This window comes from Lepidochelys olivacea, assembly GCF_965140295.1.
Source record: "Lepidochelys olivacea isolate rLepOli2 genome assembly, chromosome: 6".
Lineage (NCBI taxonomy): Eukaryota > Metazoa > Chordata > Testudines > Cheloniidae > Lepidochelys > Lepidochelys olivacea.
This window is the reverse complement of record NC_140416.1, coordinates 91661579-91676359: the sequence shown is the minus strand read 5'-3', so window position 1 is coordinate 91676359 and position 14781 is coordinate 91661579. Positions and strand designations below refer to the sequence as shown.

Genomic DNA, 14781 nt, shown 5'->3' with positions numbered 1-14781 from the left:
TAAACTGTAAAGATTCCCTCCCAGAAATTGCTAGTTTCTTAACATCTGTTTTAAGATGCAATAGCTGCTCTATAGCTTTCCAAATGCAGAGCCCATGACTCAACAATTCAGGGGACCACTCTGCTTTGTGTCTCTCTTTCTTTCTCATGTGACCACCACCACCGCAGACCTTGAGTACAGGTCATCCCCCGGTTCCAGATTTGAGAATCATTTGAGGGGTACTATGACAGAGCAGCAATGGGGAACTTCAGAAAAACTCTGGAGCAAAAAGTTAAGCCTCCAGCACAGCATTATGAGAGAGAGAGAGAGAGAGAGAGGACTGCAGAGAAACTCCATAGTAAACTGATCTTCCTGCCTCCTTCCAGAGGTCTTCCGTGGACGCTTGAAAAATGTGTTCTTGTGGGCTCCGAGTGTCTAAGAGCCAGATAAATTGTTTTGTTTGTTCATTTCCTGTCATTCAGGGTTCCTTCAGGACTTTCTCAGTGAGAATAGGGAGAGGTCAGTGTTCTGTTATTTAGAAAGACTCCAATTACAGATATTTAAACAAGCCAAAAGTGAACAGCTTAACAGGTCAGATGGGGAAAGCAAAATATCAAAGTCATCCTCTCCCTCCCTCTCTCTGAGGGAAACCAGAGACCCTGTGACCCTAAACATCTGATTTCCCCACATACACACACCACCAGTTTACCTCTTTGTTTAGTGCTGTCCGCGGTTTCCTCATAAGAGAGCCCATTGTGGCGTTGGTGGGAAGAGGGGGCAAGAGGTGTCTGCCCTCACTACAGGAATGAAGAGACCCTACCACTGGTGGGGTGGGGAGCGGAGAATAGATCTGGGCTCAGCTGCAGCTGTTTCCATGTCAGCAGAGAGGGAGCTGCATAAGGAAAGAGAGGGTGTGGGTGTTGAGCTGAAAGGGGAGCAGCCTTGCTTACATAAGAGAGCACTGAAAGGCTCTGGATGTAGAAGCTATAGTTACAAATTAAGACTCTGGCTGTAGGGAGCCTTACTCCTTTTGTGGGAAACCTTGTATTTTCTATAATGCCAGGTTTCAGAGTAGCAGCCGTCTTAGTCTGTATTCGCAAAAAGAAAAGGAGTACTTGTGGCACCTTAGAGACTAACAAATTTATTTGAGCATAAGCTTTCGTGAGCTACAGCTCACTTCGTCGGATGCATTCGATGAAGTGAGCTGTAGCTCATGAAAGCTTATGCTCAAATAAATTTGTTAGTCTCTAAGGTAACACAAGTATTCCTTTTCTTCTAGTATTTTGTGTTGGACTTCAGTTATAGGGGGCTGTTTTCAGGGAATTATTGTAGCAATAAGCTTGGACCCATCAATTCCCACTGTGACCAGGGACTGGGATGACCATTCTGTGACTGAGAGGTTGCTCTTCTGAGTTTTCAGCTCTTTCATACAGGCCTTATTTGCTGCCCTTGTGGAATTGAACTGGATAAAAATGGAATTAGCATATTATTATTATTGTTATTTGTATTATTGTAGCACATAGAAACCTACCGTGCTAGGCACTATACAAACCCAGAACAAAAGTTAGATCTAGAGTACTGGTTCTCAACCTTGTTGGGCTCAGGACCCATTTGTAAACCTTGATAACCTGTCGTGACCCAGTAAGTAGCTTCAGGGCAAAAAACATCTGTCTTACTACTTACCCACAATATAGACACATTAATGTAATAAGCACTAAATAAGTGCACCCTGCAGACCATCTTGGCAGCTCCTGTCCTCCAGGGCTTAGAATCATAGAATCATAGAATATCAGGGTTAGAAGGGACCTCAGGAGGTCATCTAGTCCAACCCCCTGCTCAAAGCAGGACCAATCCCCAACTAAATTATCCCAGCCAGGGCTTTGTCAAGCCTGACCTTAAAAACTTCTAGGGAAGGAGATTCCACCACCTCCCTAGGTAACGCATTCCAGTGTTTCACCACCCTCCTAGTGAAAAAGTTTTTCCTAATATCCAACCTAAATCTCCCCCACTGCAACTTGAGACCATTACTCCTTGTCCTGTCATCTGCTACCACTGAGAACAGTATAGAGCCATCCTCTTTGGAACCCCCTTTCAGGTAGTTGAAAGCAGCTATCAAATCCCCCCTCATTCTTCTCTTCTGCAGACTAAACATCCCCAGTTCCCTCAACCTCTCCTTATAAGTCATGTGTTCCAGTCCCCTAATCATTTTTGTTGCCCTCCGCTGGACTCTTTCCAATTTTTCCACAACCTTCTTGTAGTGTGGGGCCCAAAACTGGACACAGTACTCCAGATGAGGCCTCACCAATGTCGAATAGAGGGGAACGATCACGTCCCTCGATCTGCTGGCAGTGCCCCTACTTATACATCCCAAAATGCCATTGGCCTTCTTGGCAACAAGGGCACACTGTTGCCTCATATCCAACTTATCGTCCACTATAACCCCTAGGTCCTTCTCTGCAGAACTGCTGCCTAGCCATTCGGTCCCTAGTCTGTAGCGGTGCATTGGATTCTTCCATCCTAAGTGCAGGGCTCTGCACTTGTCCTTGTTGAACCTCATCAGATTTCTTTTGGCCCAATCCTCCAATTTGTCTCGTCCCTCTGTATCCTATCCCTACCCTCCAGCGTATCTACCACTCTTCCCAGTTTAGTGTCATCTGCAAACTTGCTGAGGGTGCAATCCACACCGTCCTCCAGATCATTTATGAAGATATTGAACAAAACCGGCCCCAGGACCAACCCCTGGGGCACTCCACTTGATACCGGCTGCCAACTAGACATGGAGCCATTGATCACTACCCATTGAGCCCGACAATCTAGCCAGCTTTCTATCCACCTTATAGTCCATTCATCCAGCCCATACTTCTTTAACATGCTGGCAAGAATACTGTGGGAGACCGTGTCAAAAGCTTTGCTAAAGTCAAGGAACAACACGTCCACTGCTTTCCCTTCATCCACAGAGCCAGTTATCTTGTCATAGAAGGCAATTAGATTAGTCAGGCATGACTTGCCCTTGGTAAATCCATGCTGACTGTTCCTGATCACTTTCCTCTCCTCTAAGTGCTTCAGAATTGATTCCTTGAGGACCTGCTCCATGATTTGTCTGGGGACTGAGGTGAGGCTGACTGGCCTGTAGTTCCCAGGATCCTCCTCCTTCCATTTTTTAAAGATGGGCACTACGTTAGCCTTTTTCCAGTCATCTGGGACCTCCCCCGATCGCCATGAGTTTTCAAAGATAATGGCCAATGGCTCTGCAATCACATCCGCCAACTCCTTTAGCACTCTCGGATGCAACGCATCCGGCCCCATGGACTTGTGCTCGTCCAACTTTTCTAAATAGTCCCAAACCACTTTTTTCTCCACAGAGGGCTGGTCACCTTCTCCCCATGCTGTGCTGCCCAGTGCAGTAGTCTGGGAGCTGATCTTGTTTGTGAAGACAGAGGCAAAAAAAACATTGAGTACATTAGCTTTTTCCACATCCCCTGTCACTTGGTTGCCTCCCTCATTCAATAAGGGGCCCACACTTTCCTTGACTTTCTTCTTGTTGCTAACATACCTGAAGAAACCCTTCTTGTTACTCTTAACATCTCTTGCTAGCTGCAACTCCAGGTGTGATTTGGCCTTCCTGATTTTACTCCTGCAAGCTCGAGCAATATTTTTATACTCATCCCTGGTCATTTGTCCAATCTTCCACTTCTTGTAAGCTTCTTTTTTGTATTTAAGAGCAGCAAGGATTTCACTGTTAAGCCAAGCTGGTTGCCTGCCATATTTACTATTCTTTCTACACATCGGGATGGTTTGTCCCTGTAACCTCAATAAGGATTCTTTAAAATACAGCCAGCTCTCCTGGACTCCTTTCCCCCTCATGTTATTCTCCCAGGGGATCTTGCCCATCAGTTCCCTGGGGGAGTCAAAGTCTGCTTTTCTGAAGTCCAGGGTCTGTATTCTGCTGCTCTCCTTTCTTCCTTGTTTTAGGATCCTGAACTTGACCAACTCATGGTCACTGCCTCCCAGGTTCCCATCCACTTTTGCTTCCCCTACTAATTCTTCCCAGTTTGTGAGCAGCAGGTCAAGAAGAGCTCTGCCCCTAGTTGGTTCCTCCAGCACTTGCACCAGGAAATTGTCCCCTACATTTTCCAAAAACTTCCTGGATTGCCTGTGCACCGCTGTATTGCTCTCCCAGCAGATATCAGGGTGATTGAAGTCTCCCTTGAGAACCAGGGCCTGCAATCTAGTAACTTCTGCGAGTTGCCGGAAGAAAGCCTCGTCCACTCATCCCCCTGGTCTGGTGGTCTATAGTAGACTCCCACCACGACATCACCCTTGTTGCTCATACTTCTAAACTTAATCCAGAGACTCTCAGGTTTTTCTGCAGTTTCATACTAGAGCTCTGAGCAGTCATACTGATCTCTTACATACAGTGCAACTCCCCCACCTTTTCTGCCCTTCCTGTCCTTCCTGAACAGCTTATATCCATCCAGCTGATCAGCAAGCTGAGCTTGCTGGGCTCAGCTCCCTCCTCCTGGCGTCGGGGCTCAGCATCAGTCAGATTTGGCACAGCCACTCATCTGTTATGATGATGGGCGGGCCGGCCAGGCCAAGTTTGAGTGAGTGGCCTTACAAGCCTGGTGCATGGGGACCCTCCTCTTCCACAGACTTTGTGTGTAACCTTGGGCAAGTCACCTCACCTCTCTGTGCCTAAGTTCCCCATCTGTAAAATGGGCACAGTACCCTACCTAACAGGGGTGTTGTGAGGACAATGGCATTAAAGATTGTGAGGTGCTCAGATACTTTGGTGATGGAGGCCATATAGGTACCTAAGATAGACAGAATTTAAAAAATCCATTTAAAATTCATTATTACTGGTTCTGTCTCTTCTCAAACATGAGGACTGCTATATGACCTCTTTCTGTTGTACTAGAGCTGTAGGATATTTAAGATACGGCTACATTGCAAATATTATAGCAGAATTGAAAAACATATAAAGGAGGTACAATGAATAATGGCTGCCTTTGTTTCAATGCAATACGTTGGAGATGGGCCCAGAACTTCTGGGAAATGTTTGGATCTGTGGCTTGGGCCCATGGTATTTTGAGGAATTTCTAGGAAATAATATTCCTTCCATTCTCCCCCAACCCCCATCAGTTGCACTACTTTGCATGGCATAGTGAAGGTAAATTATATTATTTTGAGCAGGCAACAAAATATAGTCTATTTTGTTTGACTTTCAGCAAGAGTTATCCAAATTTCGCAGAGCTCTGATGGAGTTGTTCTTGTTGGATAAGCATGAATATATGTGTAGGTGACATAAAGACTTTGAACACACACAAGGTGAGAAGAGGTGAGAGAGAAGAGAGAGAAGAGAAGAAGTGAGAATGATTTGGGTGATGTGCCCCTAAATCATCATGACTTTTGTGGAAAATGGAAAAAGCAATGTTTCAAATGTATTGGATGCAACTAGAGCCAGTCAGGTTATTTGTTGTGAATCATTTATCTGAGAAACTTGACCATTTCCTCCCTCCCCTTTTAAAATTATCTACAAATGGGTAACTCTTTTACATATTTGCTTCTTATTATCGGTGTGGTTAAATGAATCTTTTTGTGCAAACAAATTTTAACCAATGTTTGGGTACGAACTTGTTGCTATGTGTATTCACTATTTGTGTCATATTACTAACCATCTAGGGCATATGGTGTTGACTCTGTTTCCTGATTGGATGGCCTAGGTTTTATAAACAAGGGGACTTCCTCATTATTATCAAGCATTTCTATGGCATCCAGCATCAGGCTTATGTAGATTTACATAGGCGTATGTAGACACATTCCGGATCCCAAACTTCGTGTTCCACTGCAGCTTTACCAGTCAGCTAGGAAACCATATTCAATCAGTTGAGGAGCCAAGCTAAATTCATGCTTATTCATAGTTCCACGGGGCTTAGATGCCACAGAAACAGGAGCTTCATAAAACCTAAGACAGGTAGGGAGTGAATTCACACACCTCTGGAAAACAGAGATAATACACAGGTGTGATGTGACACTTTAAGCCCTATGGAAGAAAATGCTATCCAAGTTGAAGGCTCCATTCCACTTGCTGCATGGGGCTGTTTTAAGACGAAAACCTTTCAAAAAATAAAATCACACACAGCTCTCTTTAGAGAGCCCATGCTGCTTTTTTCTTAAGAGTAGGGGTTTGTCACAATGCCTTTGGCCAAACTTATTCCTTCTCCACATACAGAATAGGTAGTGTTCTGACCCCCTGAGGTGGCTGCATTTTGGTGGAACTGTGTATGTAGTTTGTGAAATGTGTTAGTAGCCTTTATTATTAAAATGCTGGGGCTTATTTTTTCAGTTAATTTCTTTAGATTTTTAACAAACAAACAAACAAGAATTTTGAGAGACCTAATTACATCCTTTCTTCACTGTTAACAGAATTTCTAATGTGAAAGGAAAAAGCCAGGAAGTGCCAAGGAGGTACTGCTCTCCATTGACTGGCATTGACCATTCTGGGCCTTTCCCACAAGCACGGGGTGAAGATGAGCAGCCTGTCCCAAGGATGACGTCATTGGCAAATGTCATTGCTTCCCACCAGTCAGAGTGGGTCTCCTTCAATGATGAGCTGCTCGTGCCGGTTACTTCGCAGGGTAAGTTCCCTCAGATTCCTTTAGAGCATTTTAAGACTTTTTAAAATTAAGCTGGCCCATCTATTGACCCAGGTTTGGTCTCATGAGACCTGCCTTCCAAATGGGAACAGAAGAGGCCGAGTTACTTCCTACTTCCCCTGCATAATGGAGAGATCTGGGGAAAAATATCAAATGTTATGTATCAAGAGAAATGTTTTATAAATGCCCTTTCATTGGACCCAGTTTTGCCTCAGTTACACAGTTCCCACTGACCACGTAGGATGTTTCACCTATTATAACTAAGGGCAAAAGTAGGCCTGGTGTGAGATTAAAAGGGGGTGAAGGCTGTTCACCTATAGTTAGTGACAAGCTCAGCAGAGAATGCTACAGGTCTTTGCAAGAAATAATAAACTAATGGCAGCTGCACTAAATCTCTCTATCCCTCTCCTAGTGATTCTCCCCCTAGCATGAACCCTCAGGTCCAAGAGCAGAAACTAAAGTTGCCTCATCATTAGCAACCAGTCAGTACAAGTTACATATAATTCCTTTCCTGCAAAAATGGGTCCCCAAGTGCTTGAGTTGCCATAGCTAATACAGCGAACATTTTTGATTTCTCTATGCTTATGCTGTTATTTATAAAGGGTTATTTCAGAGGGGACAATCAGCTTTTCAGATGAATCTGGACGTCAGGTGGAGCTGCTCTGATGGCAGGAATTTTGTTTCTTTCAAGGCCTCCGTTAGTGGATGACCAACAAATGGTCACTATGCTATGAAACCTGTATATGCTGTGTCCCCTCGTTCATGCATGCACCAGCTCTAGTGGTTTAGTGGTGGCTCCTCCCACTCTGGCTCAGTGGGAGGCCGCTCCGACTCACTACATCATGGGGTTCCACCCTCAGTCAGGGAATTAGCTGCAGAGTAAATAATCTAAGGCTCTAGCCCTTAGGTGGAACATAGCAAACAAGCTGTCTGCAAGGTCTGGCCCTTAGGAAGGGGCAATCACAGTCTCAGGCCCGAGGCCCTCAGGCAGGGCAGAGCACCAGTAGTTATGGGACTCTGGCCTACAGTTAGGACAGAGCAGTTGTCAGCCTAGGGTCTCAGGCAGGGGTGCTTTTCTGGCCTTGGAGGCGGGGCAGATAAATAGGCAGTCAATTGCCTGACATCTTGGGTCAGGCAGACAAACGCAGGCCTCTTGTCCTAAGTGGGAAGGCTGCCACCCCAGGGGTGAGGTGGCAGGGGGTAGAGGGACACAGGCCCACCTGACTCCACCACGTCCCAGCCCAGGGCCCTAACAGTGGCGAGGCATCCCACCACTGGGTCAGAGGGGAATCCAGCTGCAACACTCCAACCACGTTTAAGTAGCCATACAGCCAGACTGGAGTCGGCTGTCTCTGGGGCACTTCCTACCTTCCCCTTGGGGTGTACCTACGTCCAGGGGTGTCCTCCATCTCCTCTGGGTAGGTATCCAGCGACAGCCCCCCATACTCCTCAGGGTCCGGTCCAGTCCAGTTAGCAGCGGCAGCAGCTCTGGCCAGGCTTCAGCACAGTAAGCGTTCTCCTTAGGCTCTAACTCTGGGAGCAGGCAGGAGGCGTCTATCTCCTCCAGCCACTTTCTCCCAACTGAGCTACAGGGTTCAGCCTTTATACTTCCTGTCCCACCCCTTGACTTCTGGTAGGTGTGGCAAGCCTGCTCTGGCTCTGCCCACCCTGGTTTAGCAGTTGGCTCCTTCCCCTCTGGCTCCGTGGGAGGCCACTCCACCTCATCACAGAAGTGTTTAAAAAATGTGTTTGCTAACTTGTTGTTAAATCATGATTGGCCCAAGCAGGGAATCTAAGGTCAACCACAACCAGCCAACATCTTCTCCCTTCCCAGCCACCCATCCCATCCCTCCCCTGTAAGATTTCATACTCCAGAGCAAAATTTGGCACTGACATTTCTGTATGTTTTGTCTCTACTTTAGGTGGCACCAAAGAGCCTCTGGAAAGGTGTTTTTCCTCCTCCAACACCTCCTCAGAAGAAAACCGTAATGTGGATGGAGAGTTTCAGGACCTCTCACACACTGAGCTGAGTGATGACGTGGACAAGCCTGGGGTGGACTCTGCATCAATATCTCTGCTTGGGAACCATGTGTGTCCTAAACCTGATCTATCTTCATCTATCAGTACCTGGGTTCAATTTGAAGATGTGCCATGGACCAGCACTTTACCAGCTCACACACAAACAGGTGGGGGAACTTCATGCAAAGGTCTGTTATATAATACAGCAGGCAGCAGCAAGGGTCTGCACAAATAGCAGATTTACTTTTTACCCTTCCCTCAGCTCTCTTTAGCTGAAACTGTGCAAGTTTCCTGCATCCGATGAAGTGAGCTATAGCTCACGAAAGCTTATGCTCAAATAAATTTGTTAGTCTCTAAGGTACCACAAGTACTCCTTTTCTTTTTGCAGATACAGACTAACACGGCTGATACTCTGAAACCTGTGCAAGTCATAGTTGAGATTAAACACAGTTGATAGTAGCATGGTTTCAAACTATAACTCATCTGTGCTCCTCCTTTCTGTATCAACTACATTCTGTGTTTGATAACACCTTTGGGAGAGAAACTGGCCATTTGAGACATGATAGGTCAAGGCTGAGCTAAGATTAACCTGTGGGTTTATCAACAGCAGCACAGAAGATGAAGGGGGAAATGAGTGAAGGGTGAAAGGGTAAATTAAGTCTCCATGGGCTATCTAATCCTTGGCTTCTCCGTTGAGACTTCCAACAAGGTGGTTGGGGTGGGGGAGCCAGGGAAGGGAAGGCGGAGGACAATGGCAGTGGTGGTTTTAGTGATAAGGATGCCTGTCCACTGGAAAATGGAATAAGACTGTACCAACTCATGTACAGTAGGCCACCAAACAGCTACATTCATACTGGTGACCTAGATGTCCACCTTTGTCTTCAAGATGGGGCTGCTCAGGGCCATGCCTTGCCATTTTGGTGCCCTACACAACCCTCCCGTGGGGGGGGCAGGCCTCCGCGGAGTGGGAGGGGCTGGCCCCAGGCCTTCGCAGGGGAGCAGGAGCAGGCTTGGGGGGCAGGGAGGAAAGCGCCCCCCAGCACTTACCGACGGAGTGGAGCGGGTTGGGGCTTCACTTCCTATTGCTTCACTTCCTGCTGCCCGGTGAGTGCAGGCGGTCCCCGCCTGCTCCCCTGGCTCCCAGCCTTGGGGTTTGGGGGGAACCGCCCCCCCAGCACTCACCAGCAGCACGGCTGGGGCCGGGTCGCTCCACTTACCACCATCAGTGAATGCAGGCCCTTCCCCTGCTGCAGTCCTCAGGGGAGTGGGGGCAGGGCTGGGGCAGAGAAGGGTAGGGACTTTGGGGAAGGGGTGGAGTTGGAGCGGGAGTGGGGCAGAGCAGGGGTGGGAAGAGGTGGGGCTGGGGCAGAGGCCATGGGAAGAGGTAGAGCAGGGGCTGGAACAGCAGGCAGCTGCGTAGGGCACCTTTGCATATGGGTAGGGACGGCTCTGGGGCTGCTGCTTTGGTGTTTTCCCTGATACATCATCCCAATCGCTGAATTGCTTCTGCCAATTGTTCCTTTCCTAGTCAGTGTCAGGGGGAGAGGACAGCTCATGTAGGTCACTACACTTTGTTATGGACCAGTTAGCTGTCTGGAATGCTGATGAGAAGGGGCCATAAATGGCCACTTGTTCTAATGCTGGTTCAGAAAAATCAAGGGCTTGTCCATCCCGACACTGCTCCAAGATCCAAGTCTTGGGGTGTGATATTTTCTCCCATCACCTGCCTCAAACTGCTCTGCTGAGCCAATGAGGTTGGAGAGTTCAGTCCCATGGAGTGGGGGGAGACAGCAGAGAACAGGTCCATAAATGGAGCATATGTGGTACAGAGAGTTCAGTGAATAGTGGTTGGAGCTTTCCTATCTTTCAAGAAGGGGTGGATAACCCTGTGGTATGCCCCAAGTCAGGGCTGTGAGAGTGGGGGAGATAAGCCCTCTGGAGAATTAGGACAGGTTTCCACCACAGAGCTCTGTCAGCATGATTCAGCTTGTACTTCACACCACATGACATTAGGGCATGAGCAACAAACACGCTATCATTCCAAACTGTCCCATCGCTCAGTGACCCCTCGTGGTTCAGGCTTGGCAGCACCGTGTCACCCATGTGTCCCCCACCCCACCATATCCTCACCTGACTCTACTGCTTCCCCTTTGTAAGGTGCCTTATCCCCACCTATTCTGCAAGGGGAAATCTCCAAAGTTGCTCTGGAAGCCAGCATCACACTTGGCAAAGGAGTAATAAACAGTTTTGTCTGGCTCTGAGATGCCATTCCCGCAAACACCATATTCTGTCTTTCCCCTCCCCAAGGTGGGGAGAGACACGTCTTCTGCTTTCTGCCATTCCCTGGATGTGAGCACACTCCTCTCCTTTTTTCCTCCCCCTCTTCCCAATTTGAAGGCAGGACTGATTGGCAAAGGTGCCTGCTTTTGGGCAACTGAGCTTTAATGTGATTTTAGTCCCTTGTTTTAGAGGTGACTTCCCTGTTGCACCTGCTGCTAGATCCCTGCCCAGATCTGGCCGAGTGGAGCTGGGGTCTGTGTGAGAATCTGGCTGCTCCTGTTGCCGTGTGCATAAGGAGAGACCTGTGAAGGATATCTCTGCCACTCAGAATGGGCCTGTCACCTTGGTTCTGTAGTCTGTACCACTGCACTCTGTGTTTCTGCACAACTCCACTGTTCTCTCCACATCAAGTACTCCTGCCAAGCATTGAATCAGTGTAATATGAAAGGCAGAGAAAGGCTTGGCTGTGTTGACATAGGCTTTCCTGGGGGAGAGGGAACTTCTGGGCATGACTGTTATGGCACACTTTTAGAACTGGTTTTAAAGCGGGCTTGGCCTCCTCAACAATGGAGAGATGATCCTATGTCAATTCTAACCTAGAGGCTCTGGGCATGGAGAAGATTTCAGTATTGTTTGCAGTCCAGCAGCGTGGAAAGTAGAAGTAAATGGCAGAACTCTAATGACAAGTTAGTTTCCATCAGTGCTCACTGCTATCTTCCTAGTGCTGCACTTAATGTCTGAGGAAGCAGCAAAGCAGCAGAAACAAAGCACAACCCTGAGATAATAAGTGTTTTGTTTTTGTCATAAGTTCTCATTGATTTCTTTTGAAGTCTGCATCTAAAGACTCTAAGCTAGATCCTTAGCTGGTGTAATTCATCATAGCTCCACTGACTTCTAGCCTTCTGAATATACAAAATCTTCACATCAAATGACACAGTCCTCTGAAGGGGGGAGGAGCTACCCAAGGTATAAAGTTGTTGTGGCTGTTCTAGCCCATGTGGCCACTTTCCAAGTGTGTATTTTTGGCAGCGGTGCCTCCTGTCTGCTTCTATCTAAATAATCAGGAAAGGAAGGAAGAGACTTACTCAATCATGTAGGGCTTGGCTACACAGCATGATACAGTCCATTTGAGGGGTGTGAAATGTAGAGCGCTCTAACCTTCTGCATTCTAACTGCCCTATGTAGACCCTGCTGATGCAAACTAGAAGGTACTTAGTTCATGTGAACATAGTCCTGTTTCAAACAGGTCTATATTAACACAAACTAGGTACCTTTTAGTATGCGCTAGCAGGGTCTCCACGGGCAGTCAGAATGCAGCAGGTTAGAGCGCTGTACACATCACACCCCTCTAGAGTGCCTTGCCGTGCCATGCACACAAACCCTTAGTCCTTCTCTCCAGAGTTTGTGCAACCCCCCCCCCCCCCTTGGTTACAGGGTTCACAAAATCACATCACTTCTAGGTCTCTGAGTCATGAAGGGAGCTCATGTCCTGTCTCTAACGAAAGCTCCAGCCCTGAGGCTTTCTACTTCAACCTAATACTGTCCCTGCTTTGCTTTCCCCAGGGCTGCTTTTTACATTCCCACAGCTCTGTCCATTTTTGTGCTCACCCCTAGACTTCCTCCCGAGAAAGCTTCTTTTCCTTATGCCTATTCCCAGGTTTCTAATAATTTCTGGACTCTCTACTCCGGGTGCCCTGAGCTAGGAGAAGCAGTGAAGCTCCTGGTCTTCTCCCTGAAGCTCTTTTACAGCCCTCTCCCTCTTCCTAGTGTACACTGCAGGCAAGCCTACGGCTCCCATCAAGGCTGGGAATTCTGAGAGGTGAAGCTCTACTGTTCTGAGCTCAAGCTGGGAACTGGCTGGGCTGGGCCTGTGGCCTGCTTTACGGGGCCAGCACAACCTGTTAGAGGCGCACAAGCTATCTGGCTTTGACAAGAAAAGGTAATTAGAAGGGAAAAGAGAATCTACTACTCATAGTTCTCTCCATCTCTCAGGATGCTTCCATTTGTTGGGCTGCAGTGAGTGCTCTGGTAAAGAGAAAAGGGCTTTGAAATGTTGCTGGGCCCTGGCGTTTCCCATCTTCTCCATGCGGTCCAGTGCTGCATTGGCAAAATGGCAAAGAATGCAGATGGACAGTTAAGAATATTGAAAACATTTTGAGCAATTGGCAAGATCTCAGCCTTTCTCCTCTTCATGGCACCTGTCCTTCAGCAGGGCACCTGTGCACAGCCTCGGACCCCTGCTCAGCTAATTGCTGCTCCTGGATTCTGCTTTTAATCTTGGCTGGACAGGAGACTGCACCTTTTCCTCCAGCGTATGGACCTAGCCTAAGTGAGCTGTGCTTTTGTCACCTCCATGCTGAATTGTTGCAATGTACCCTAACTTGCTTTGACTACTATGGCCATTCAGAAACTGCAGTTGGTCCATCAGTCCACAGCCCACCCTCAAAGGGGAGCTAACCAAAGGGAGCACATTGCTCTTCTGCTTTATTCATCATCCACTTCAAGACAGTGGTTCTGATCTTTAGACATGGGCTCGACCCAGTTCCCGTCTCCATGTCTTACCATAGACAGCAGGGACACTGCAGGAGGCAGTCTTTGAAGTGCAGCTCTTGGGATGGGGGAGAGGGCAGGACATTTCTTGGGAGATGGCTTTCTAACCTGGTGGACTATCTTTTAACTCCAGTCATGCCACTGGGGGTTCATGTGCAAGTCACATCTTTTTATATAGATTCAGCCCCAATAAAAGAGTGGTAAACTGGCCAGTGACTTTCCAGGGTGACCACCATCCAGTGATACCTTAGTTGGAATGGCAATTACAGGCAGAATAGAAAGGCAAGATCCTAATGCAGGTAGAGTTTGCTGCAACCCTTAGCTGTGTATATGGTGCCTTCAGTAGAGTCTATGGTGATGGCCTTATTAGTTTCCTGTAATTAGCGGCCCAGATAGGAACAATAGCAAGTGGCTGGTTACAGCTTGGGAGAGTATCAGAAACTTCCCTGACTTACATGCAGAATATCAGTAGCAGACTGGTGTGAGAAGACTGTTTGAAATCTCTTTCCTGTGTAACCAGCTGTGGGGAGCAGTGTCCTGCAGGCTCAGCACCCTGAACATGTTTTTTTTCGGTGCTGCGGCACTGTTTCAAAATATTCCATTTTTTTTTTCTGCACTTGAGCAGCTGCACAGCTGATTGGCTGAGAATGTGTTTTGAGAACTGCTTGCAAAATGGCATTTTAAGGACCTTTAGAGCGAGGGCAGCACAGGCCACGGGAAAGGGAAATGCTATCTTAGTCACAGATTTTTGCAGTGCTACGATATTATTTTTTATTTGTTTCGCTTTGACAATGTGCTTGGCCCTGTTCAGTCTACCCAGAGAGAGAGAGTCCCTGTCCCGAGGTGCTTGCAGTCTAAAAGACTGACACTTGAAGAATAGTATTAAATTCACATTTTAGGGCTATCCTGGAAGAAGTGGATTTGTTAAAAGGATCCAAAATAAATAATGGCGGAAGCCTGACATTCTGGGAAGGCATCCAGTCCACAGGTCTGAGGGTGGGAAAATGCATAAAGACTGGAGTGGGCGGGGGAAGAAATGGCCATAGAGACGGGCATCATTGGTGGTGCAGAAGATGTTCAGGGGAGTCAAAGAGAGGAGGCTCCATAGTACAGACAGGGCAGAGTCATTAAGGATGTTGAAAGCAGGAATGAGAAGTTTAAATATGAGGTGAGGAAATCGAAACAGGAAAAGGAAAGATGCACATAATGTGAGTCTCATAATAAAGGTTGTCTTTATTTGACAAACTATAAAAAAAAAAATCTTTTTGAATGAATCTGGCCATGCCACACCACTAGG

General features: G+C 47.4%; 1 protein-coding gene across 1 annotated transcript in view; it reads left to right on the top strand.

Moving 5' to 3' along the window:
- Nucleotides 1–14781, top strand: part of LOC311521486 (stonin-2-like) — a 168414-nt gene that overhangs the window by 19562 nt on the left and 134071 nt on the right. Inside the window, exons 2-3 of the mRNA XM_084629815.1 lie at nt 6406–6617; nt 8558–8821. Of these exons, the coding sequence (XP_084485941.1) occupies nt 6530–6617; nt 8558–8821 (352 nt within the window). The 5' untranslated portion in view covers nt 6406–6529. The remainder of the gene's footprint in view (nt 1–6405; nt 6618–8557; nt 8822–14781) is intronic.